Source organism: Leptonotus elevatus, chromosome 1, assembly GCF_054856555.1.
Source record: "Leptonotus elevatus isolate MCC_2025b chromosome 1, RoL_Lele_1.0, whole genome shotgun sequence".
NCBI lineage: Eukaryota > Metazoa > Chordata > Actinopteri > Syngnathiformes > Syngnathidae > Leptonotus > Leptonotus elevatus.
In genome coordinates, this window is record NC_141239.1 from 14,658,367 (window position 1) to 14,685,960 (window position 27,594).

At 38.3% G+C, this 27,594-nt stretch overlaps 2 protein-coding genes and 1 pseudogene across 3 annotated transcripts; all 3 read right to left on the reverse strand.

Moving 5' to 3' along the window:
• Window positions 1-4,163: 4,163 nt before the first annotated feature.
• LOC147180989 (uncharacterized) lies at window positions 4,164-6,278 on the reverse strand (annotated as a pseudogene). The gene is made up of 2 exons (XR_015094847.1): window positions 5,855-6,278; window positions 4,164-5,253 (listed from the first exon to the last, which is right to left on the reverse strand). The product of XR_015094847.1 is annotated as an uncharacterized LOC147180989 (transcript).
• Window positions 6,279-7,226: 948 nt separating this feature from the next.
• LOC147180990 (uncharacterized) lies at window positions 7,227-14,136 on the reverse strand. Its single transcript, XM_086076121.1, has 3 exons — window positions 13,964-14,136; window positions 11,682-11,794; window positions 7,227-10,126 (listed from the first exon to the last, which is right to left on the reverse strand). The coding sequence occupies exons 1-3, from the start codon at window positions 13,984-13,986 to the stop codon at window positions 9,105-9,107; spliced, it is 1,158 nt and encodes a 385-aa protein (XP_085932247.1). The 5' UTR covers window positions 13,987-14,136; the 3' UTR covers window positions 7,227-9,104.
• Window positions 14,137-18,786: 4,650 nt separating this feature from the next.
• Window positions 18,787-25,865, reverse strand: LOC147180991 (uncharacterized). Its single transcript, XM_086076294.1, has 5 exons — window positions 25,733-25,865; window positions 25,177-25,286; window positions 21,135-21,344; window positions 19,008-19,079; window positions 18,787-18,876 (listed from the first exon to the last, which is right to left on the reverse strand). Exons 1-4 carry the CDS (start codon window positions 25,804-25,806, stop codon window positions 19,030-19,032), a joined length of 444 nt encoding a protein of 147 aa, XP_085932420.1. The 5' UTR covers window positions 25,807-25,865; the 3' UTR covers window positions 18,787-18,876; window positions 19,008-19,029.
• Window positions 25,866-27,594: the final 1,729 nt, after the last annotated feature.

Genomic DNA, 27,594 nt, shown 5'->3' on the forward strand with positions numbered 1-27,594 from the left:
ATACACAACCCTGCCAACACGCCCATGTGGATCCTATCTGGGCTGCCCAACTGGGTCCCAGTTAATTTTGGCCAGGGATTTCATGGTGGCCCCAATGTGGGCATGCCCAGATGGTTTCAAGGTGGGTCTCATATGGGCCCTAGCTAAATTTCACATGGGCTCAAGGTGGGCCTCATATGGACCCTAGCTAAAACCCACATGGCAACCCAGCTTTCTCCCATCTGGGGCCCACTGGGCTGATTATGGTATTCCTTATTCCTGTACCCACCTCAAATGAGCCTGAAGTCCTTGTTGAGGTGGCAAAATGTTGCTAAGCGGCAGACTTCCTTTAATTGGCTCGAAGGGGGAGGAGTTTTCCCATATGTTTTCGGAATGCTGTGCAGCACTTTCATCTAGGTTTGAATGTTAATCTTGTGCTATCAAACTTGTATGAAATGGCCTATTAATGGTCCTACTAATGGATATTAAGTTAAAATATAGATTTTTTTTGTGCATTTTTTTTTTCAAAAAGAAAATCTTACTTGATTGTAAAGAAATATATGCCAGGAAGATATTGTGCCAAATTTTAATAATTTGGAGTGAAGCCCAGCCACAGCCCACTTATTGCCCATTTTTAGCTGCGCCCATCTACTGCCCATGCCCAGCCAAAGCCCAACTAGACCCATATGGCCCCCAACTGTATGTGTTTGCTGGGAAATTTCTTGATGATAGCGTAACAAACGTTCATTTTACAAAATACTGTTTAAACTTGACTATACAAATAACATTTTACTTTTGTGCTTGAGTTTAATGAGAGGCTGAATGTTACTTAAACACGTCCAATCAGTACTTTTCCACCAGTAGAATGTGAATTTCTACTTGTGGAAAATTTTAGTCTTACTTTTGCCACCTCTGCTTGTTTTTCTGTCAGTTGAGTACAAGGGCACCGAGGGCCAAAAGCTCCAATTGGCACTCACAGATGAGAAAAATACTTTCAGTTTGATACACGAGAACTATGGCGTTGTCGCTGCTTCAAAGTACACCATAATCGGTACCACCCTGACGATCAAGAACCTGAATGTCGGCGACATTGGGAAGCACACGGTAACCTACAAGATAGGAAAAGACAAAAAAACACTGGACTATTTTGATATCCAGGTTATTGGTGAGTTTGATGTTGCAGGAAATGAAACTCGTCATCCAATCAGTACTTCACTTTTGACCTTTTTGAGTATGTGTACACTTGAGAAATACTTTTTGGCACCTCTGTCAGTTGAGTGCAGGAGCAGCAAGGCCCAAGTGTTCTGCGACGTCCTCGAGGAAGACCACGTCAGATTAATATCCGGAGAAAGGAGCGGTGTGGTCCGAACATACAGTAATGCACCGATTCCAATTGACAACATGAGGATCAGTGAGGCCTGTACTGGGCCAATAAGACCACCAGCTATGAATTCTCCAAGATCACGGTCCGTGTTTTTGGTAGGTTTGCTGTTGCAGGAAAATCTGATTGCAGGGGGGGCGTGGGTGACCTGAAGGATTTTTTTCTCTCTCTCTTTATAATTGCATATTCACTACAGTCGGTAGCAGGATAAAATAAAGATAAGGCAGTCTTTTTTTTTTTTACTCAACATATAATAACTATTAATGTATTTTTTTTTATGTTTTCTCAATTAACAACTTATAAATCACAACCTATTTAGTGACCCCGCCCCTCAATTGCATCACTTCCTGTTTCCCACAGCGCAGCCCGACAATGTCAATTTGTTTGTCTTTTTTTTTTAAGAAAAAAAAGGTCTAATCGGACAGTAAACTTTTTAAGCTATTAAATACCGACAAGGCTTGCTTCGTCTTCACCCTCCGCAATGTCCTTCCAAACTCTTCAATTTCCTTACAATTAATCAAAAACAAAGTTTAATTTAATAAATCTACATTTGTGAATACATTGTTTTGCCATTATTATTAAAGTATTGATCCGACAATGTCAAATAGCTCTCTCGTTTGTTTTTTTGTTTTACTTTTTTCCAGAAACATAACAGTTGTACATTTGAACCAATCAGTGCTCAGCAACTACCCGTGCTGAACACGTGTCAGTCTGTTAGCCAATTGAGCGTGGTGGTTCGCTGTGCAGGCACGCATGCGCAAATCGACGTAACTCGTCATACCCTGACACGAAGCCGGCGGACCGGAACTTGGAATACGAATAAATAATAAATATCGGTGGAAACTGATTACGCTACAAAAGCACATTGGAACGATTATAAAGCACTTTATTAGACTTGTTATTGTTCACACTTGTGTATGTCAATCTGACGTTAGTAGCTGCCAGATTGTATCGGGGTCGTCTAACGAACACGTTAAGCTACATGATTGGCTGGAAATGATCCAGTTGACGTCAAATATTGGAAAGAAAATATTAAAGATGTAATTTAAACAACAAAATATACGGACTGAAATTGTAAAAACGTAAATAAACCTAAGAATATAAACGCAAGATATATTGACTAAATAATAAAATCGATTGAATAAATTATAAACACATAAATTAGGTGCCTGAGATGTGACAAATATTGTCAGTTTAGAATTCTAATTGTTCCTATTATCATTAAGAAGAATATTTTTGTGATGTATTGTGATTTGTGAACAGCTAAAAAAAGAAACCAAACCAAAGGGAATCGAAAAGTGAAGGCGCTTAAATATTTTTTATTATTTCTTCAATCTTAAAGTATCCTGCTTTTATATTCTTAGGTGTATTCACGTTTTTACAATTTTAGTCCATACATTTTGTTATTTCAAGGACATTTGATTTAGTTCCAATGTTTTACCGTAAATTTTTTCATACAACTTTATTGAACAATTTTAAACGGAAAATTTCCAGCCAATCATGTAGCGTGACATCATCTGTAGGGAACCCCGATACAATCTAGCAGCCCGACACCGGTCAATTTTATTTTTACCGGAACTGCGTTCCGGACAATTCCGGCCCACTTTCACCCCTGGTTATACATTAGTATTTTTGTTTACTTATGTTGGACAGTAATAACCCTTGTAAGCCACTGACATAGGCAGTTTGAACATTAATATACTCATGCACTTAACAGTTGGCACCGAATTCATTTGTATACATGAGTCTTCGTCAACGAACAAAAATTATTTTGTCAACACACATTTTTCACCGGACTAAAACTAGACTAGACAAAAAAAAAAAACATTAATAAGACTTAAATCAGTATGCATTTTTGTCGACTAATGAAGACGAAACGAAAATGTACTTACTAAAAACTGAAAATTTTATGATTTTGTAAAATCTTGTCTCTGCTTAATATCACTGTGACACTCATGTGACACACCCTTGACAGTTTTTATTGACTAAAACTAGATGTAAAAAAATGTTTTCTTGGACTAAAATGCTAGATTTATAGTCGATTAAAAAGAGACTAAATAAGAGGGAAGAGGTATGATTATGATAAAAACAAGCGATTGAAACTGGACTAAAGCGAATACCATTAACACGAGTATAGCACAACGGTCACTAGAGGTCAGTGCAATGCAGCAAATGAACAGGCCACCAGCCTAAATTGCCAACTGCTCGAATGTATGTCACCGACAGAAAACGAGAAAAAAAGATTGGAAAAGCTGCTTGTGCTTTCCGTGGTTGTTTTGTCTTCATGAATGGGAAGATGATCTTTCCAGACAAACTGGGTCCGCATCACTAAATATGGTTTAATCCGGAGCTAAATCTTATTTTTGTGTTTATTTTCATTACGGAAACACATTCTGGTAAATCAGATGTCAATTCTGGAAAACAAAATGGGATAATTTATCTTATTTTAGTCATGGTACTAATATTCACTCAGATGGGGTCTTGATTTTCATACACAAATATCAAGGAAATGTTCTATGGTAGATGGCTTGTATAGTTAATTAAGACATTTGCAACATATAAAGAGTTAATTATCATGCTCTTAATACCATAATAATATCTAATTATTTTTTTAATTAAGAATTTTAGTTTTAAATAACCCACAGAGTATGTTTTGCACTGGAAATAAAAGATCCACACAACCAACTTTTTGTTTTTCATTTAAATGTATTCAAATACACATGGCAGTAATTCAAATTCTTCTTAAAGCATCAACGATAACTGCTGTTTTCAAATGCACACTTGTGTCTCTTAACAACCGCATTACTAGAAAATCTTTTCGCGCACACATTACAACTGAATGTTTTCTTTTCGGTGTGTTCTTGCGTGGTTTATTAAACTTGACTTTACAGGGAAGCTTTTACCACAAACTGTGCAGCCAAAATCTTCCTCCTCACAGTGTGTTCTTTTGTGCTTTGCTAAATTTGTCCTAACAGAGAAGCTTTTGCCACAAACGGAGCAGGTAAAAGGTTTCTCTCCAGTGTGGATTCGGGTGTGATCCGTTAAGCTTGTACTTACAGAGAATCTCTTGCCACAAACTGAGCAGGCAAAAGGTTTCTCACCAGTGTGTTTTCTTGCGTGTCTTGTTAAATGTGACTTCACAGAGAAGCTTTCACCACAAACTGAGCACAGAAAAGGTTTTTCTCCAGTGTGTGTTCTTGTGTGCTGGGTTAAATTGGACTTCTCGGAATAGCTTTTGCCGCACACTTTGCAGGCAAAAGGTTTTTCTCCAGTGTGCGTTCTCGTGTGTCTTGTTAAATGTCCATTTTCGGTAAATCTTTTACCACACACCGAGCAGGTGTAAGGTTTCTCCCCTGTGTGCGTTCTCGTGTGTTTTATCAAAGTGCCTTTCTCAGTGAATCTTTTACCACAAACTGAGCAGGCAAAAGGTTTCTCTCCAGTGTGCACTCTCGTGTGAACGTTCAAACCCTGCTTTGAGCTAAATGCTTTGCCACACTGAGAACATTTCCTGCATTTGCCATCTGCGTGACCTGCCATATCACCTTCGGACTGTTCATCATCATCATCATCAGGAGAGTGTTGTAACGCTTGGTCATCATTATCGGATAGTGGAGCTAAGAGGCCATCTTGTAGCGATGGTCCCCTGTGATCTACAAGACCCGTTGTCATCTGTTGACTTGAGCTACTGCTTCCAGGCTCCGCCCCTCCGTTGTCCTCACTCTCACCCTCGTCTTCACTCTTTAAAAGGACAAAGGTCAATGGCAATTTGGTGATATCGTCCTCCTCCTCCTCCATTTTGATGTGAAGGAGCTCTTCCTCCTCTTCTTCTTCCTGTTTAATATGAGAGGACTCAGGCTCCCGTTGCTCAAGACCAAGGTAGTTTTCACTGACGTCTGCAGGACACAAGAAGACAAACACATTTGGTTTGTGTCGGTGCCAGCTGTGTGGTACATACGTGCAGTATAAGACGGATATTCTGTCACATCACTGACGGACGCCCTGTTTCCCGACGACTGAAAGAAACACCCACCGCTTGTGTGTGTGGGGGATGAATACAGACGGGTTGCTTCAGTGGACTTCACTGACTATATATGGAAATGTTTTGGGCTTCCTGTACAGCTGGTGGAGCTAAGGGGTCAGAAAGTAGCTCTGAATAGGAAAGACATTTTACAGAAAAGTTCTTGTGAGCTAAGTTTTACATTTCTACTGTTATTTTTATTCTGTGTATGTTGTTTATGTTTGACGTGATTAAAAAAGGGGTCTTTCATAAGTTTAAGTGTGTTTTAATTTGTGTAAATGTATGAGAGTGGGGAAACTATTTCATTTGGCATGAAGTGTTTAGCAGAATAGCCTGGAAAACTCCTAAACGCATTTTCCTCAAACAATTTCACCTGGCCATGTCTATCCTGAGTAATAAGGATTATTCCATCGAAATACAAACACGCGGATATTTATAACGAGTCGTGTACTAAACAAGTGAAGAAGTGTACAAACCTGCCTTGTGTAGCACACCTAAAGGCAACTTGCGAACATCGCTCTGCAGCTGAAGATGTTGCTCGTTCTCTTCTTTAATTCCACAAAGTGCCTCCGCGTAGTTTGCTGTCGTTCTTGTACACATTTTAACACGATAATAGCAACGCTTTCCGACTGGATTTCAGTTTAGGGACGTGTCGTTTACAAACGAGGCTCTTTTGTTAGAACCTCGCGAGCTAAGAGCTAAGCTAGCCAGACCGAGAAGCTTTAACGTGCACCGAGACGAGTTTATCCACAGACGCAGATTTATTAAAAAAAAGAAGAAGAAGATGTTTTAGTCCATTAAAGTAGTGATAGGCGTGCCGCGTCGAGGATTTGGTCCGTTCAGTGTACGGCCAGGGGAGGTAGTGGCGTTCATTAGCAAAGGAAAAAACGTTCACGGAAGTGTGAATTTGTGCAGCGGAAGTTGCTAGCAATGAAAACAACGAAGAAAATAAAATAGTTGAGGTTTGCTTGGTTTTACCCCCATTTGAATGTTTTCTCTCTCTCAATTCATATAAATTAAGAACGGCAGGTGATATTTCATGAATCTGCATGTGTGTAAAACGTTTTTAGCAATAATCATCAGGGTGTTATATATTTTTCTTTTTTTTGTTATAGGACTATATGCACAAATCACACGTTGATGTGATGTAAAACTCTTAGCCTAAATCTTTAACCCACTGAAAAAGAACAGGAGTCGCTCTTTACTTTAACACTATGTCTATCAGACATAGTAATTTTAACGGCTCGAGCTCTGGTTATGATGTAATTGCTTAAAATTATTATTACACGTAAATACAAGCCGTTTGAGTAGCTACTTTTTTTATTTTATTTTATGTATATGTAAATTATGTATTGTAGCTCCTCTCCCGGGACTGCTGGAGTCCACACAGGTGTTGATCTTTAGATGGAACCTGCCAACTAACTGTTCATAACTTGTTGATTTTCCTTTTTTATTTTTATGATACGTTATTGGATAAGAATATATAAGTTATTCTTATTCTCCTTTTAAACATGTAAATAATGACAATGATGAATTATTTTCTTCACATTTTTATTTTAACTTCAACTTATATTTTGTAATGTGCTAATATGTTCAATAAATCAACCAGCCAACAGCAACTCTCTGGTCTGTAGCCTTCTTTTCGTCCAAGTCTTCTCCTCTTCGTCGACGGGATCCGACGATCTCTGCCTCGTCAATATTTTGAAGCAGATATACCGCCTCTATTTTTTTTTTTTAATGTTTAGTTTTTATGTCAGCCCATGGTGACATTTCTCTTAATGCCTTGCTGAAAAGTGGTTGCTTTGGAAAACCGACAGCGTTGTCAGCGGTGCAAGAATGACGCATATACATATTTTCATGTTTTTTAATACAATAAAATGGCAGCATATGAATAAGATACACACAGGCACATGACAAGTCAAAAAGCCAGAAAGGCAGAAACATTAGATAATTTCCTAAACAGAGTAAACAACACATTAAAGTTTAAGATTCAAAATACAGCTCTGTTGTTAACAAACGGCGCCCCTGTGTGGTCGACAACTACAGTTATCCCTGCGAATGTTAACAAGTTACAAGAAACTGTGTCCGGTGGTCATCATAAAGAAGAAAAAAACAAGGCAGAGTTATAACCTTTTGGGGGCAAACTCCTGTCCTGCAGGTTTTGGATGTTTCCCTGCTCCAATCGCTATCTGGCTTACGCAGAACTTGCTGATGAGCTCCAGGTGTGTTGGAGCAGGGAAACATCCCAAACCTGCAGGACTTTGGCCCAAGGACCGAGTTTGCCCACCACTATCGTACGCGCTTTGGCCTGTCGTGTCTCACGATGGCCAGTTTGCGAGATTGGACCTTGGCGTGCAGCTGAGAAGAAGAAAAAAAAGAACAGAGAAGTTCTTAAAAGTTTTTGAGCCGCCAAGAGCAGCTAAGGGGAAAATTGACAGAACAAAAGAGAGAGAGAGAGAGAAGAGCGGATGGGACGAGTGCATTTTAAAAGAGAACAAGAACATATTGTAATCCCCCCCCCCCCCTACATTTATTTTGAATATGCATAGTGAATATGAATACAGCATAAGAAAATTCTGAAAAGAATAGGTACAAACAAACTTTAAACCTAAAAATAGGGAGTAAAAAAACAAACACAGCAAAAACAGTGTTAGAAGCAATCAAGACCTCTTTGTCTTAGTGGAATTGCAAATTTGGAAAACAGCTGATAATCGCTAAAATAGTATTGTCTTATCTTTTCAACATCGTCATGAAATTAAAGTTGATTCAAAATGACATTATAAATGACCCCATTGTGGGACTTAAAAAAGCTATCTAAGGCTACGTTCACACTGCAGGGCGAGATGCCCAATTCAAATTTTTGTTTTTGATGTGACTCTCATGCGCAAAGAGCACACGTCGAGTGACGTACACCCAAAACAACGTCACGTTGTAGTGTTCACGGAAGTAACCCGACTCGACGCAACGTTTTACCGCCAGCCAAGCGACATTTATCAGTGTCATATGCAAATTCAGCTATGCCAACGCGCGCTACTGATTGGTGGGCTGGTGGACTCCTTTTCGCGGACGTTTTAGGAGTTGGATTACATACATTATGCAAATTAAGATGTGCGAACGCCCGCTCCCGATTGGCGGACTCCTCGTTGGCTGCTGTCCACGGCTTCAGTCAGTGTTTACAAACAGAGCAGAAACCCGTCAAACTCATTTTTTTCCATCTCACAACGCCAGAGTAGTGAGGTTGGAAGAGGTAGAAATATTTTGGGGACTCCTCGATATCTTCATTTCATTGACGATGACGTCGCGTCATCACCGTTCGTGATGAACCGTCTGCAGGGCCCAATTTCTACTATCGCCACACATGTCAACTTTATGCTTCACGTTTCAAGTGTGATTAAATTAAAGACAAATAAAAATTTAACACTGTTACTCAAAACAGCTTTGTATATATTCACAGACGTCAGTCGTCTCCCTTCCAAGCACTCTCTCCCGCCCGAGCGCATATCGAAAGAGGCCCAGGTCTCATGTGAAAAAAAATCGGAATTGTACCGTTCACACTGCATGAAAAAATCTGATATTTGTGAGAAAAAAAATCAGAATTGAGCTGCAGTGTGACCAGTCCATCAAAAGATCGGAGTTAACAAAAAATCTGAATTGGGCATCAAGTGTGAACGTAGCCTTAATGACATCTTACCACAACGAATCAGTTTCTTCAAATTCTTCTTCAAGCTAATTGTGTCTGCTCTTCTCATCTGTACACTTGTGCTGCTTAACGTAAGCATGGCTAGAAAATCTTTTAGCACACACACTGCAACTGAACGCGTTCTTTTCGGTGTGTGTTCTTTTGTGCGTTGCTAAATTTGTCCTGACAGAGAAGCTTTTACCACAAACTGAACAGCTAAAAGGTTTCTCTCCTGTGTGTGTTCTTGTGTGGTCTGTTAAGGTTCCCTTTACAGAGAATCTTTTGCCACAGACCGAGCAAGCAAAAGGTTTTTCTCCTGTGTGTGTTCTTGTGTGTCTTGTTAAATCTGCCTTCACAGAGAAGCTTCGACCGCAAACTGAGCATGTAAAAGGTTTCTCTCCAGTGTGTGTTCTTCTGTGTTGTATTAAATCGGACTTGACAGGGTAGCTTTTGCCACATACTGTGCAGGCAAAGGCTTTTTCTCCCGTGTGTACGAGTTTGTGTCTTTTTAAATGTCCATTTGCAGCAAATCTTTTGCCACAAACTGAGCAAGTAAACGGTTTCTCCCCCGTGTGTGTTCTTGTGTGTTTTATCAAAGTGCTTTGATCAATGAATCTTTTACTACAAAATGAGCAGGCATAGGGTTTCTCTCTAGTATGTACTCTCATGTGAACTTTCAAACTGAACTTTGAGCTTAACGTTTTCCCACACAGAGAACATGTGTGAAATGGCATACCACCTTCAGACTCTTCATCGTCCTCCTCATCATCATCATCATCATCAGTGTCAGGTGAGTCCAATAATATGTCGTCATTATCTGCTTGAGATTGTCCACAGTGGTCTCCATCATCTTCCGCTTTCATGTGTTGATTTGAGCTGCTGCTAGGAGGCTCCGCCCCTCTGTTGTCCCCGCTCTCACCTCCATCTTCACTCTTTAAAGGGACAAAAGTCAATGGCAAATCATCTTCTTCCTCCTTTTTAATGTGAATGGGCTTTTCTACTTCTTCCTCCTTAACATGAGAGCAATCGGGCCTCTGTTGCTCAAGACGCAGAGAGTTTTCACTGACGCCTGCAGGACACAAGAAGACAAACCCTTTTGGTCACTAACCAGAATGAATTTCAACACGCATTTGGCAGATTGGAACTATACAAACTTATAAAATGTAAACAAATACATCCTCAAATTGCTCCAATGTTACAATGATCAAAATGATGGTCACATTGCAGCTTATTTTGAAAGACATAATGGGATGAGTGGAGGTGAAAATTGTGCATATTAGGGCGGGGTTTAAAATATCAATATAACAATATTGAATTGATATTGCTTTTCATAGCCCGATATCGATTCATAAAACCATGTATCGGTTCTTTTTATACGGCTTTTTCCGGTAAATTAATGTGTCCGAGGTTGTTCAAAACCTTGTGTGAGCGTATATGTATATATATGTGTGTGCGTGTATAAATATATATATATCTATATATATATATATATATTAAGGGTGTGAATTGCTTAGTACCTGGCGATTCGATTCGTATCACGATTCATAGGTCATGATTCGATTAATCCCGATACAAATCTATAAATTAATTATTGCGATTTTTTTTTTTACTCTAATTTAAAAAATACTAATTTGTAAACTTGTACATGTACACTAAGATTTGTATGAAAATGTATTTATTTATCTGAAAATTCAGGCTTATAACTGAGCCACTGCATTTAACAAACAGGTTGCAGTCTGTTTCATGTTTGAACAGCACTGAAATAAAATATTAAGTCTTAATGTCCCATTAATATAACATTCTTCCATGCTTAATGTGTGAATCCTAACCCTCAGTAAGACGTTTTGTTGAATATTCCCATAAAAATTGATGTTTAAAAATTGATTCGGCTGCATATCGAATCGTTTCAAGAATATCGCAATATATTGCCGAACACCCCTAATATATATATATATATATATATATATATATATATATATATATATATATATATATATATATATATATATATTCACATACATACACACACACACACACACATATATATATATATGGCTAACTTGGCACATGACATGATGGCAAAAGTTCGCTTTGCATTCGGTGTCTCCATAGCATGGGAGGGGCTTGCTAATAAATACTAGCTACGCTAATAAAAGTGCTGTCGCAAAACACCCAAACAAAGTAATACAGTTCAAGTATATTAGTTATAAATATTTATTATAAGAACCTTTACCTTTAGTCCAATTGGCGGAAGACAATACGGTTGTAAAATACAATTACGTAAAGTACAGGTCAAAAGTTTAGACACATCTCATTCATTGTGTCAATTGCTTTATTCTCATTACTATTTATATGGTAGATTCTCACTGAAGGCATCAGAACTAAGAATGAACACATGTGGAGTTATGTACTTTAAAAAAGGTGAAAAAACTGAAAAAATGTATTAGATTCTAGTTTCTTCAAAATAGCCACCCTTTGCTCCGATTACTGCTTTGCACACTCTTGGCATTCTCACCTCTGGGAACTCCTTCAATGCCGTTGGAAAACCATTTCAGGTGACTAGCCTTGAAGCTCATTGATCGAGTTGTTTACTAAATAAATAGTGAGTGAAGAAGTGTACAAACCTGCTCTATGCAGCACAACTCGAGGCTCCTTGCAGACATCGCTCCGCAGCTGAAGATGTTGCTTGTCCTCTTCTTTTATTCCACAGAGTGCCTCCGCGGACTTTGCTGTCGTTCTTGAACACATTTAAACACGATAATCCCAACACTCTCCCACTGGGTTTCTGTTTAGCGACTTGTCGTTTACAAACGAGTCCCTCTTTTTAGTTAGCGCCCAGCGAGCTGAAAGCTAAACTAACTAGGCCGACAAGCTTAAACGTGCACTGAGACGAGTTTTTTCCCCAGACACTTAGATTTAAAAAAAAAAAGTTTGCGTCCAGTAAAGTCGTTCTGTATCGAGGATTTATTCGGTTCGGTAATCGGACATATTGACGAAAGTACGAAACTGTGCATCCGACGATGCTGGCAAAAGGGGAAGGGTGTTGTCGGAAGTACGGTACCCCTTCCGTCCCAAGCCAAACTGCTCTATTGGTTCTGCGCATGCGTGACCGGAAATACAGTTTACAATTTACGGCACTCACTTATTTACAGTATTTGACATATCGTTTTGAAAATACCATCCATCTTTTTTTGCATGGTGATTTCTTCACATTATTTTAGTTTTTTTATATCCTGTTTTAGTGGGTTTTATGAGCTGAAAGCCCAAATAATGTAAAAATAAACATACTTGAAATCACTTAAATCGTGGGCCCTGAATCTTTAATCTATGAAAGTTTGACTTTTTGAATGGAATTACAGAAATTACTCAACTTTTTGAGGATATTCCAATTTTTTTTACGAGCACCTGTATATGATCACAAATGTGAGTGTTTAAAAAAAAGAAGGGTGGGGGCTAATTTAATTGCCTTTTCTACTCCACACTGTCCGCAGCCCCCACAAGGTAATATTTGTGCTACGGTGATCGCAAGAGTGATTTAATCAGAAGTGTGTAATTTTTCATCAACAAATATTTGCACTCCAGTGCAGACAATTATTATTATTTTTTTTACAATGTATCTCGGAGATCTGAAACCAAAAGGCCATGATATAAATAATGGCAGTATTTTTTGCAGATGTCAGCGGTCGGCTGGCTGAAAGGAAAACATTGAGTCTCCACCCAGAAACGTCCGAGGCAGGCCAAAACAAAACCTTTGGACCATACTTTTACTTTAAAAAAAAAAGAGAGAGATGTTGCTTGTATGTACAACCAAATCAAACTACAACATATCCAAACGCACAGACAGAATGCTACATCCATCCATCCATCCATCCATTTTCTTAACCGCTTGTCCTCATAAGGGTCGCGGGGAGGTGCTGGAGCCTATCCCAACTGGCTTCGGACAGTAGGCAGGGTACACCCTCAACATGTTGCCAGAGAATGCTGCATACTTTTTGTAAAAAGGCCCATGGATGGGTTAAAGAGCCTCAACTCTTGGGGAGAAATCAAAGCTGAGAGTGGACAGTTGCCCATAAAGACTCGGCAGACTTTTGATATTATGTCCTGGGAAATTAGAAATTGGTGCGTTTTTTTTCTTCTTCTTCTGCGTTTTGGTTTATGCATCCCAGGCAGTGTCTGGATTTTATTGTATTTATTTTTTACTATTTTTGTAATTTTGTAGACTTTAATCCACTTTTCCACCCCAATTTCAAAACAAAACAAGTGTTTATATCATATTGGTATTATTGTTATTTTTATTTCATTGCAATATGTTTATAAATGTGTAAAGAAATTAAAAAAAAATCTTCACATTCAAATGTTTGAGAGGGTTGGATAATGTTTGAAAAACAATGTATTGATTTAGATCTAATTATTCATTTGGTTAATGTTAACATCAAGAGATGTATTTATATCCAATGGTAAAATGAGCATGGCATTAAATCTAATTAAAAGTTCCAAAAACACGTGATGGGAATTGTCATCCTGGAACTACATCAAGGTAAGGATCACAGGTTAGATGTGGTCCCTTTTTTAGACAACCTGATATAACATTACATTTGGAAAACTTTAATTTCCTTTCATATTGGTTTGTTGTAAATAATATCTAACAGACATCTATACGACGTGTAATGGGGGGTTTAAATTGGGTATAAAAGTGAACGTCTAGCAAACGTTTAAATTTAGACGTCTATTAGCGGTTATTTAAACGTCTAAGATTAGACGAGGCGTATGCAATTGGTATAAAAATAAACTTCTAGAAAACGTGTAGCGGTTATTTAAACCTCCAAGAATAGACGAGGGGTCTAGACGTAGACGTCTAAAAAAAAAAAAAAACACTTTCATTTTTATACCATTTTGTCAGGTTTACCTGCAGACATTTGTAGAAATCATCACTCAACAAAAGTAGGCAAAGACACCGAAGGTTTTGTTGCTAGCAAGAGAACAAGGTACGGAGGCTTGGTCTTTATTGAACGCAGCAAAAGCCCAGCCCAGCCCATACAGGGTGTGGCTAATCATTATCAGAGGTGTTTACACCAGTCATATGTTATTCTAAGGCAAGGCATTTTTGCTTAGTCATCTGTTCAGTTATCAACCCTTGGTAGCCGTCGTCATGCGTCAGTCGTGGATCTGATAAGCGTCTCCTGGGCCTCACTCAGACGTCGAAGTACCATTTAGACGTCTATTAAACGTCTTTTAGACCAAAACATTTTGGGTGGGATATGCCTAAACGTCCCGTTTAACACAATTATTTATTGAAACGATATGAACCTATGAACCGCAGATTAAACGTTTAACATTTGTGAAGCAGGAACAAGTGTAAGTGAATGAACTTGAACCACTGATCTGAATATATGACTGGATAGCCGATAGGCCAAGACTTTTGAAGCCGCGAGGCCGCCATATTGCTCCTCCCCCAAAAATTTCTCGGCATACTATCCTATACATTTACAGGATCAAAATTGGAGAACATTTGAGACAGTACTTAGTAGAAACAGCATGATTTATGATGTTTTAAACTTGTTAAACTTAAACAAGACGACTTCAGACATTTTACAACTTGCCTTAAATAAATGATTAAAAACAAAAAACGGGGATTGATAATGGATGCCAGAAAAAGACAAAAAAAAGATAATGGCTGCCGAGCCGGTTTCCGGATTCTGACAAAGTAGACAAATTATGCGCTAAGGAACCACATTTTATATTTTTAAAGCAGTGTTCCAGCACAAATGTGTAAATTCATTGAGGCACTGTATCTCATGCTGAATATGCATAATGTCGGCATATTTCTATATCTTGTAATTGTTCATGTTGTAAATAAAAAAACAACTGAAAATATTACAACTCCAATATCAAAGTGTTACTTTTTTAAATCTCCTTCCCATTTATTTATAAATATTAGTGCCTTATAACGCTAAGCTATATTTTAAAACAAGATGGGCCAATATGAAACAAATTAGAAATATTCAACATTCAACCACGGGGTATCCCGGGGCATCCCTTTGGATTTGCTTTTCTGAAGCGTATATAGACTAATCTTTTTTTTTTGGTTTATTCCAGTAGAATTTTGTAACGGCCGAGTCCAGCGACTGAACCAGTTAGACGTAAGTTTGAATGGAATCATTGTCATTCTGTAATAGGTAGTAGTGTTGAATTAGTCCAGTTAATAGAATAATCTGATATATGTGAGAATTTAGTTATTAAGTTAAATACTTCCCCTAACGAGATAGCAGTTTCTTCTAAATAAAGTAAAATATCATCGGCATATAGATTAATTTTGTGCTCTGTTACCCCGGAGTGAATTCCTCGGATCCTTCTATCCTGGTGTATAGCTAATGCAAGCGGCTCAATAAATATTTTAAATAATAAAGGCGACAGTGGGCATCCCTGTCTTGTGCCTCTCTGTAGAGTAAAACTCTGAGATATAATCCAATTAGTAGTAACTGAGCTTTAGGAGAATCATATAATACTGACACCCAGTGAATAAATGACTTTCCAAAGGCAAATGTATTTATAACAGCAAAGAGGAAGGACCAGTTAACTTTGTCGAAGGCTTTTTCTGCATCCAACGATATAATAACTGCCTTATTTTTAATCATGCCGCTGTGACGTGCTAATAAGGTTAAAGAGCCTCCTGGTATTGTTAGTAGAATGACAACTTTTAATGAAGCCTGTTTGATCGCTGTGAGGGATTGTCGAGATTACTGGTTCTAGTCTCGACGCGAAGGCTTTATAGCGTTAAATGATGTCAGTATTAATTAGAGATATCGGACGGTAATTTGACGGAAGGCTGGGGGTCTTTTTCTGGCTTTAATAAAAGTTTTAATGTTGCTTTATTCATGTGTGGACATATGTAACCATTAGTTTTAATTTATGTTACTATGCTTAAGAATAATGGAGCAAGCATTGATCAAAAGTGCTTAAAAAATATGGCCGGATAACCATCCGGGCCAGGTGCTCTGCCATTAGGCATACTATCTAGAGCACTGTACAGCTCATTTATAGTCAGTGGCGCATCTAAAATATCTTTATGTTCAGTAAATAACTGAGGCATATTTAAGCTACTGAGGAATGCCTCAATATGCTCAGGGTTAGGCTCGTTGCCCCTACGAGCTCAGAGACGATTTACACGGTGAAAAGAGATATTTACCGTCTCCTGAGGAATTTTTAACGATGTCATAATAATTTTTTTGATCTCAGCCTCTGGATTCTCAGAGGTGTTTTCGGATATGCCTGAGAATATTAAATTCTCCCGCATGCTACGGGATTGGACATCCAGAACTGTTTCTTTTAGCGTTTCATTCTCCTTTTTAATCATTTCCAACTCGGCTGAAACAGCCGCAGGTGAAGAACGTAACTCGATATTATCACGTTGGAGGTCACTTACCTGTTGGCCGACGAATTCCAATCTCACCTTTAATTCCTTGACGTCCTCGCAAATGAGGCAGGGGCAGTTTTTTGTTTATGGAGTCCAGCATACTGACCGAGACGTCCGTAGTAGCTAGATCATCCGTCTCCGTCGCTGAGTCATTTTTTCTTACTTTGGAAAGTAAACAATAAGTATTTAAATTAGTAAAGTACACAAAGCATCAATTCTTATTCTGCCAATCACATGAATAGGGTGTCTATAAGTCTTGAGTTAGATTTCTTTAATTTCCTAGTTTCCTGAAGGCACCGTCATTGGGGGAGGTTCCAAAGCACTTTTGTGTAGCTGTCACTCATGATTCTACGCCCTGCTCATTTCTTACCACACCCCCATGTAAAATTCCGGTCAAAAGTCTGAAACTCAAAAAAAGAAAATAAACAAAAAGATCTGAAAAAATAAAAAAATCTTTAACTGAAAAAAAAAAGACCTCAAATGTCAAAATATATATAGGAAGCAAAAAATGAAAGTAATTTATTCAAAAGAATTATCCAAATTAATTTTGACCTGAAAATGCTTTCCACACACTTATTTTTATTTTGAATACAATTTAATATTTTTTATATTAGTCATTTTTTCTCCTCTTGGAAGGTTTCTCGTACGTAGGATCCTCCCTCCATCGCGTAGCTGTAAAAGTATCCGTCGATGAAACGTTCGAGGTCCTCCACTCTGGGTGGTACTCCAAATCTGCCGTATGAAAGAGAGAAGAGAAAAGCCAAGTGATATGGTGGTTAAATTCGGATTTGGTTTAGCAAAATAGAGCTAGTTCTATCTTAGCAGCAGGGCGCCGCCATGTTGGGTATTCCCGGTCTTGTTGCAGGTCTCGCGATAGTCACAGCATCTCGCGATCTCTATTGCTACTACCTCCTCCCTACACTCCCTTCTCATGCACACAATGCGCACATGACGTCACATCCACAGACAGAGGGTGGGAAATTTGAAGCTGAATGCAGTCTGAAAACTATTAGCCAGATGCTAATTAGAAGATGTTTCAGTCATTAAAAAAAAAAAAAAAATCAATTAAAAGGCTATTGCAAATACATTTTTGGGCAAATTCTTACAGTAAGCAGCTCTAATTAATTTTTTTAAATTTGTGTTTTCTTTAACTATAACCTCGTTCCAAATTAAACCATGTTTCTACAAGCTTGCCCAACTGATGCAGATTTTTACAATGATTGCGCGTGTGCTTTTAATTTTGTTTACAATAATGTTACAGGCAGAGATAAAATAATTCACATCTCACTTTATTGACATGTTTGATATCACTTTAAAAAAACACACACACCATCAATTCAACATAATTGTTCTTTTACGGTTATAAAATTGACTTGGCATCTAAAAATCATCATAAAATTCAACTTCGTATTTTATGCAAAACTGACAATTTTGCATCTGACCATAAAGTGTCAGTTTCTTGGGGAAAAAAAAGCTTCAATGACCATTTTTGATTTGACCAGAGCACTTGTGTTTTTGAGCCTGCTGTTTACTGGAGAATGTTTTAGCACAAATTGCACAAGGAAAAGGTTTCTCTCCAGTGTGTGTTCTTTTGTGCGTTTTCAAATTACCGCTTTGAGAGAATCTTTGGCCACAAACCGAGCAGGCAAAAGCTCTTTCTCCACTATGTGTAATTGAGTGTCTTGTTAAATAAGCCTTTAGATGGAATCGTTTACCACAAATTGAGCAGGCATAATGTTTTTCTCCAGTGTGCGTTTTTTTGTGCCTTTGTAAACTTGATTTTCCAGGAAAGCTTTTGTCACAATCTGAGCAGGAAAATGGTTTCTCTCCAGTGTGTGTTCTTGCGTGACTTATCAAAACTATTTTCACAGCGAATCTTTTACCACAAACTGAGCAGATGAAAGGTTTTTCTCCAGTGTGTCGTCTTGTGTGACTTTTTAAATGTCTCTTTGCGTGGAATGTTTCACCGCAAACTGAGCAGATGAAAGGTTTTTCTCCAGTGTGTGTTCTCATGTGAGTGTTCAAATACCACTTTGTTTTGAAAATTTTCCCACACTGAGAACATTCAAAGCCTTGACGTTCATTGTCGTAGTCGTCATCATCGTCGTCGTCAGTGTTTGTAAAGTCTGACGTGTCATCACGATGCGCTTGCGATGGTCCACAGAGGTCTGCATCGCCTTCTGTTGTAAAGTGTTGACTTGATCTGCTGCTGGAAGGCTCCGCCCCTCCATTCTCTTCACTCTCACCCTTTTCATCATCTTCACTCTTGAAAGTGACAAAGGTCAATGACTTGATATTCTCCTCTTCCACTTTTTTGATGGGAAAAGGCTTTTCCTCCTCCTCCTCTTTAATTTGAGGGAAATCTGCCTCCTGCTGCCAAGGACTGAGATATTTTTCAGCGACATCTGCAGGACAAGAAGACAAACGCATTTAGTTTGGTTCATACTGTGATTTTGACATTTTGTAAATACTGTTTCTACAGTGGTGACTTGACTAACGAGATTATTGATCTATGTTCCATGACCAAAACTTCTACCTCAAATTATGTGTTATTGAAATCAAGCTGCAACCTCTTTTTCTTTCATCCTTCTGCTGTAGCTCTCTGTGACTTTGGAAAGTAAACAATGAGTATTTAAAGTAGTAAAGTACACAAAGCATCAATTCTTATTCTGCCAATCACATGAATATGGTGTCTATAAGTCTTGAGTTAGATTTCTTTCATTTCCTAGTTTCCTGAAGGCACCGTCATTGGGGGAGGTTCCAAAGCACTTTTGTGTAGCTGTCACTCATGATTCTACGCCCTGCTCATTTGTTACCACACCCCCATGTAAAATTCCGGTCAAAAGTCTGAAACTCAAAAAAAGAAAAAATAATAATAAGAAAAAATGAAACAAAAACGATCTGAAAGTGAAAAAATTGACTGAAAAAAACAAGACCTCAAATGTCAAAATATATATAGGAAGCAAAAAACGAAAGTAATTTATTCAAAAGAATGATCCAAATTAATTTTGACCTGAAAATGCTTTTTACACTTTTTATTTTTTTTAATTTTTTTATTATTTTGCAAAATTCAAGATTTCAGTTTAAAGTTTTACTTATTTATTTTTTTCCAAGTACAAAACTTTTGACCCTAATTGAACTCCATAGTTGGCCCTCTCTGCGACTCTTGAATTTAGGACTATCCTCCTCGCCAACTGGAAAGTTCAGTAATCAAGCATCAACTCGAGCTTTTACGCCTGTTTCAGCTGTTTGTTTGTTTTTTAAACAAACTGCAGTTGTAGTTTTGTTCTCACTTGACTTATTGCAAACACATGCCATGACATCACAATATCTGGTTTGTCTTGTTTTTTTTTTAAAGAAAAAGAAATCCTGCTCTCTCTCTGGGTAATGTTCTGAGTAAGGAAATCAACTAATTCAGGACAAATTTTCTACTGAAACAAATTTTTTTTGGGGGGGGGGGTATCCAGCCTCAGGTTACAATAGTCATGACCTTCTTTCTAGACATACAGCAATACTGAAATAAGCACATTTAAAATGAACCCTGAAAGTTAATATGTATATTGACAAATAAAAACAAAGGGCATTTATGCAGTTAGTTTGAGAAACGCAAGTTTTGCGCTCTTGATGAGTTTTTTGTACTTTCAAACAGCATTTTGTTTTTTTATTTTAGTTTTGTTAATTTTTGTTAGCAATATAATATATATAACCCTAAACTAAAACATGTTTCTACATAGTTCACCTCAAGAATGTTGGCCCATCGAGCTGCAAATAGTTAAGTGAAGCAGTAAGTTTTTTTTTTTTTTTTTTTGCAGTGACTTCACGAAATGATACTTCATTTATATGGTGCTTTCCATCTGCAAGGTTACAGGCAAAGAGACAAAATAATTTACACCTTACTTTATTGACATCTGGAATAACAAAATTGATACACAATGTATATCAATATCGCGACAACGTAATGGTTCTGATAAAATTGAGTTAGCCTCTAGAAATTATAACATTTAACTTGGTATTTTGTACAAAACTAACAATATTGCAGCTAACCAAAAAGTGTCAGTTTCTTCAGCTTTTTTTAATAAATTTTTTTAAAGCTTCACTTTTACTCTAACCAGAGCACTTGTGTTTCTTAACCTGCTGTTTACTCGAGAATCTTTTAGCACAAATTGTTCAGGAAAAAGGTTTCTCTCCAGTGTGTGTTCTCTTGTGCGTTTTCAAATGACCGCTTTGAGAATCTTTGGCCACAAACAGAGCAGGCAAAAGCTCTTTCTCCACTGTGTGTAATTGAGTGTCTTGTTAAACCTTGCTTCAAATGAAATCTTTTACCACAAATTGAGCAAGCATAAAGTTTTTCGACACTGTGTATTTGTTTGTGCTACAGTAAATAACCGCTGACGGTAAAGCATTTGCCACAATCTGAGCAGGAAAAAGGTTTCTCTCCAGCGTGTATTCTCATATGAATGTTTAAATACCACTTTGTTTTGAACTTCCCCCCCATACTGATAACATTCAAAGCCTACGCGTTCATTGTCGTCATCCTTTTTGTCCTCCTCATCATAATAATAGTCATGATCATTCTTGTCATCACCATCATCAGCAGTGTTTGTAACGTCTGACGTGTCATCACGACGCGCTTGTGGTGGTCCACAGAGTTCTGCATCATCACCTGTTGCCAAGTGTTGACTTGACTTGCTGCTTGGAGGCTCCGCCCCTTTGTTCTCTTCACTCTCACCCTTATCTCTCTGCTCCACGTTTTTGATGCAAAAGGGCTTTTCCGCCTCTGTGATACAAGGTTGCTCCTCCTCCTCCTCCTCCTTTTTAATTTGAGGGAAATCTGGCTCTTGTTGACAAGGATGAAGATATTTCTCATCGGCGTCTACAGGACAAGAAGATAAACACATTTAGTTTGGTTAATACTAGAGATGGGATTTTTTTTCCATATTATGCTTTTTTTTTTCTTTCAGTTTTCTAAATAGTCTATGCAAATGGGACTCAGCATATTTTTCAAGTCATCGACTGTAGGGAGAATAATTTGAATGTTTTCAAACAAACCTTTCCATGACATTTTACCCCCAAAATAAAATGTAATTCAAATATTTTTTTCCCGTTTTTTTTTAATCACTATTCCAACTTCTGTTATGTCTGCTTTGTAGACAGACGTGTGCAACATTGCTCTGTTTCTAACTTTCACAAAATCCTTCCTGAACAACGCTTACGTTAAAAGCACGCCCGATTAATCGGTCACCGATTATTGCCCTTCAAACATCTGCCGAAACAATCGTCAAATGGCCAATTATTTCCTCCTTAATACGTTATTATCAAAGAAAACCGAAGTTTCAGACGCTGTGAAAGTACCCTAAATGCATAATTTTGTTTGCGTAGCATTAGCAACTAGCAAGTGTGGATAGCGCATGTTATTCTGTTGTCCCCCAAGCGTCCTGTAAGCTGTTTAATGACACCCCAGTTGGAGTTCACTGCAAAACTAAACACATGACAACAAGAATTACATCCACTGTACATTTAAATACAAAAAATGCTTCGTTTTTAAAACTTCGCTAGCCTACCGCTAAAGCTAAAAGCGAAGGGAGGATCCCATTCAAAATGCTGACAGGAAGTTAGCATCGACTTTTGAGTGTTTTTCCTTCAAATAATGAGTATTCACACACAAATGCTGTGGGAACACATACGCACGGGTAAGATAAGACTACGCAAAGGAACAAATTCTTCCCAATGTGCGAAAAACAAGTTATTTTAATAGAATTAAATCGTAGCTTTCTTTTGTACTCACTTTAAGTGTGTTCATTATGGATGCACGGCACCACACTGGTGTATGGAAGGTGCGAATGTTCGGTGCTGGTTGGAGGGGCCGTAGGCGCACACTGGCAGACACGCTTCCGTCAGCCTGTCCCAGGGCAGCTGTGACTACTTGAGTATTTTACTCCACTATATTGGGCAGCACTAGAGTCGTTACCCGCCGCCCCATTCATACATTAAATTTAACGTATTTTCACGCAAGTTCTCCGCTTGACTGTGTGGGAGCATTTCCGCGGACACATTACTTGTATATACAGGAAATGCGGCCCTGGTTGAAGACTGGCAGGCATGATTAGATCCCCAAAAGAGTGAACTAAAAGATGACGTCTTGGTTGCACTGTTGTTCCGAGCTCAAAAAGTTTGTTTATGTTATGATTTGAATTTAAAACACATGAGCCAGAGAGGATGGAGCAAAAAAATAAATCAATCAAGATATAACATTAATAAAAAGTAGAAATAATACCATAAATGAATATGACAAATCAAGTGACAAGCAAAGTTATTTACAATGAACAACATAAAGAACAAAATTAAGCAGTAATACAGAGAACAGATGATAAGTAATTGTATTAGTTATTAGTTATTTTGGTTCCTTGTGCAGTTTTTCAAGAACGTGCATGCGCATGTAGCGCGATAAATTCGATCCCAACTTTTTTTTATTAAAAAAAAAAATTACAATTGGAAGAGGACTTGTGAACGACAATGAAGAAAATAGATTGGGACTCGGGAGCAAACTCAATGTAGACCAGCGATAGGCAAGTTCGGTCCTAAAGGGCCGCAGTCCTGCATGTTTTCGGTGTCTCCTTCCTCCAAACCCAGGTGTTTCAAATCAACATGTCGTCATTACGTTCTGCAGGAGCGCCTCAGCTGTGTTCGAGGAGAGAGACATCAAAAACATGCGTCTCTCTAGGACCGAACTTGCCTATCCCTGATGTAGACTGTAGCCAACGCGGTACATAATGTTTGCTAGTGCTACAGGTTGGCCACAAGATTTTGCATTTTTATCGTTACCCATCCATCTTCCACCTATTGGTAAATCGAGAGCTTTGCCTATCGGCTCAGCTCCTTCTTCACCACAAGGGACCGATACAAAGTCCGCATTGGAGCCCGGCCGGGCTCCGCCCGAAGAGGCAACGTGGGTCCCCCCTTCCCATGGGCTCACCGCCGGTGGGAGGGGCTAAAGGGGTCGGGTGCGTAGTGGGATGGGCGGCAGCCAAGGGACGGGGACCGATCCCCGGCTACAGAAGCTGGCTCTTGGGACATGGAATGTCACCTCTCTGGCGGGGAAGGAGCCCAGGCTGGTGTGTGAGGCTGAGAAGTTCCATGTGTTCAGGTGTGGGCATACTTATTGCTTTTTCTTTCTTTTAAAGAGCTGAGTATTGTTCATTCGGTCATTTTACCGATTTGACATGTCATCCTCATTGCTCTTTTTTGGTTTACATTATTTTGTATGGGGGCGAGTAGGTGTATGTGCGTGTGTGTGTATTCATTAGTTCACCAAAAACCTATTAAAAAAAATCCCATACCGTTCACCTAAACCGAACACCGCCGTCAGGAGATTTTTAATTTTTAATTTACACACAATCTTTAAAAAAAATAAAATAATACAAATATGGCAGTAAAAAGGTAGAAACTAATTACAGACTCTACTTGTTGGAAAAATGCACTTGATCAAATTGTTACTTTATTAACTAAATTGTTTACACCATGTGTTTCATTAATGTAGTTAGTTGTTAGGTTTTTCATTGTTCAAACCAAACTTCCACGCATTGGATTAGACAATTCTGAATTATGAATCCTCATGTTTTTTCACTGTATCTATCCATCCAAACATTTTGATTTTAAATGAAGAAATGAATACAATTGAACATGCACAGTTTTATGTGATAAACCTTATTAGTCTTCTAGCAAAATGTTTACAAATGTATGCATAAGAAGCCATCTGTCATTGAGTTTTTTATATCCATAAAAAAAAAAAATCCCATCATTATCTACTTGTATGTATCCAAAAGCTGTGAAAACATACAATTGCTGTAGACAATATCATTTATTTATGTGACTTTGTTTGCACTATCGTATTTTTTTTCTTTTTGTTATATTGATGATTTTATTTTGTTTAGCTTCTATATGCTTTTAGCCTCTCTGGCGTGTTCGGTGTTTGATTTGTTTGCATTCAATTTTCTCACATATTTTGTGTACTGTTTATTGTTCGAATTAAGTTTATAAGGCGGGGGAAAAAAAGTCACCTCGGTTACCTGTCGTGATATTTAAGCCTTTATTTACACCCTTTTCCAATTTATATCTGTCATTTTAGAATTACAGGAAAACTTTCCGCTAGGCACAATTTTGTTATTTTCTTGTATAATCTGTCGTATAGGTTTATTACTACAGTTTGTGTGTGCCCATTGCAAGATGGCCGGGGCGTTTCAACACGAGATGAAACACGCCGTGAAAATAAAGCTTTGAATTGTGGAAATAGCAGAAACACAGCCTCGTATAAGTACACTAAATTCTTAACAGTTACAAGTTCTGCCGGTATAAAGAAGAATGATTTATCTCGAGGTAGGTGAGCGTTTAGAGCAACCGTAACAAGCGTAGACGTTCACCATTGTTGTGATCGAGGATTAGGCGACTTTTTTCTTCTTCTTTTTGGCCTCTTTTCTAACTCACTCATTTGCGTTGACAGCTTGTCCTCTTTTTTTTAATGCCTTTATTAACATCAATTTAACACAACTTTACATTCTGAAATAGCAGCCTGTCCTCCAGCAAAGTCTGCACACAAAGGTGACGTCACACGAGAGGGTCTATTGTTCATGTAAAATGTTAGTACTGTATTGTTAATAAATTAATTAATAACTCGCAGACGCATCAAGCATAAACCAAGTTTAAAATACCTGCTTTGCTCGCAACACGAGGCTCGTTGCAACCAGCGTCCAGCAGCTGATGTTGTTGCTCGTTCTCTTCTTTTATTCCACAAACTTCCTCCACGTACTCGGCTGTCGTTCTTGCAAACATTTTCACAGAGTAAGCCCAACAAGTTGCTATCTGATATGTTGCTAACAAACGCGCCTCTGTTAGCGGCTAGCAAAATGAGCTGAGCTCAGCTAAACTAAGCTAAGTCAGGAAGTTTCCATAAGCATTGAGACGTGTTTGTACACAAGCGAGGGTTAAAAAAAAGAAGATCTTTACATTCTTCAAAGTAAGGACAGTCGTACTATTTTGGGGGTTCAGTCTGTTCTGAAATATTAAGCGACGCGTGTGTTTGATTATGCCGAAAAACCAATTGCACGGAAGTAAAAATGAAAACAACTGGGAAGGTGCGTTCGGAACTATCCTCTGAGCGCGCTCTACTCCACTTCGAGGAACTCAGAGTATGTGACGAAGCGCCTCTGACTGTCCGCCACTTCGCGACTGGGGCGCGCTACCGTCTAGCTTTCACAAACTGCTCACCTGCCGCCTGGACTCATTCTTTTTTCCCGTTGTTGGTGCCCAGGGTGCACACTCGACGCCGACGCACGACGCATGACGCATGACACGCACCGCAAACGCTCACCTGCATTCTGCGGGGTCGTTGGCCAATGCACACTGGACCAAACCGAGGCACTTCCTGATTCCCACTTAAATAGCGCTTTTTGCCGCGCTTCAAGTGTCACATGACTATGGACTATACCACAAAAATAGTTTGGTTTGTTCTTTTTTTTGAGAGATTAAGTTACGGATTGTGAATGGAGGATTTTTGTTATGGTTAATATATGTTGCAGATATTATTTATTTACATGCTTTAGTTATTTTTGGCTACTTTTTGGTATTATACCCTATGATTGGCTAAATGGTTTGCCCGGAGGGAGGGGCTGGGGGTATTTCATCAAAATCAAAAATAATTTGTAGGGAAGTGCTCAGCCAAGTGGGATGGTGAGTGACTGGCACATATATAATATCATTAAAAAAAATAAAAAATGATTAATTTGTCTTCATATAAACAAAATCAGTCAAGATAGACAATCATAACAACATTTGCCCAAACCCTGTAAACCCAGAAAACAGACAAATAAAAAAAATACTGTGCTACCTAAATCGCAGAGTTCAGGGGTAGGCAACCCTGGTCCTAGAGAGCCGCAGTCCTGTGTGTTTTAGATGTCTCCCTCCTCCAACATAGGTGAGGATTCTTATGGGGCTTCTCCGGAGTTGATCATTTGAATTACCTGTGTTGGAGGAGGGAGGTATATAGAACAAGTTTTTCTTCCTCCCACTCTTTTTCAGGCTAGGTTTTGTTGAGTATTGTCTGAAATTGATAAATTGTTGATTTTGATTGCTGCCTGAAATAAATGAACAATCAACATGCAGGACTGCAACTCTCTAGGACCAGGGTTGTCTATACTCTTGGCCTAGTTGAATCTGACTAGAAAAAAAACAATTTTCTTGGTGGAAGGTCTAGCCTCCCTCAGCATCAATCCATGGTTGATGACATAATCAACTAGCGTTGCACAAATTTTATTTGACAAATCTGGTCCTCTTCTCCTTTGAGAATATTCTCTTCCTATTTCAGGTCTTCCTCAACCTGTATCTCCTGCTTACCCTCCACGGATTCTTGCTCTCACCCTCACTTCTCACGGATTCTCACACAGGTGAACCTGCTGCATTTTTGTAATGTTGAAAACTGATCGGTTTGTCAACAATAAAGCAATTGTGTCGAAACAGCTAATGTGTGTGTGTTTAATCAACTGGCTCATGCCCAGGGTTATAATAGTTTTGGAATTTTCATTTTCGTTCGTTTTGAGTTTAAAAAAAACATTTTTTTTTATTAATGTAGTTAGTTTTAATTAGTTTTCAGTTTGGCTCCTTTTTTTAATTTTTTTAATGCTTAAATTTTAGTTTGGTTTTAGTTCGTTTCAGTATTAGTTGTCCTTTTTTTTATGTGCATTACTTGTGCGCAATATTTAATAAACACTATAGTAAAATGGAAAAAAAGTAACACATTTCTTAAGTAGCGTTGCATTTCGGCTAAGTTAAATGAAAAAGCAGGTAATCGAGCCATTGCTGCCAAGTCAAGCACGCAAAATTGTCGCCTAGGAGCGACGTCATCTGAAGATGCTATTGGCTGCTCCTAGATGACGTTACTTCTGTGCGACACACTTTCGAAGGTCCTTATTAGCTTATTAATACAAAAGTAAATATAGTTAAAATCACATTTAAAAACACCCCAAAAGGCTCATGTATTAGATTAATTACCAAAGACTAAAACCAAATACTTTTTTGCTATAATTATAATTATAGTTTTGTAAACATAAAATGTAGTTTCAGTTATTTTCGTT

Coding starts and splice junctions, on each gene's coding strand:
- LOC147180990 (XM_086076121.1), bottom strand. CDS start 13,986: ATGATTTCTACAAATGTCTGCAG. Junction 11,795..13,963: donor ATTTCTACAAATGTCTGCAG/GTAAACCTGACA, acceptor AATGTGTTCAAG/AACGACAGCAAAGTCCGCGG. Junction 10,127..11,681: donor AGTTGTGCTGCATAGAGCAG/GTTTGTACACTT, acceptor TGTGTCCTGCAG/GCGTCAGTGAAAACTCTCTG.
- LOC147180991 (XM_086076294.1), bottom strand. CDS start 25,806: ATGCGTCGTGCGTCGGCGTCGAGTGTGCACCCTGGGCACCAACAACGG. Junction 21,345..25,176: donor TCGTGTTGCGAGCAAAGCAG/GTATTTTAAACT, acceptor CTTGTCCTGTAG/ACGCCGATGAGAAATATCTT. Junction 19,080..21,134: donor AAGTCAACACTTGGCAACAG/GTGATGATGCAG, acceptor TACTTTCCAAAG/TCACAGAGAGCTACAGCAGA.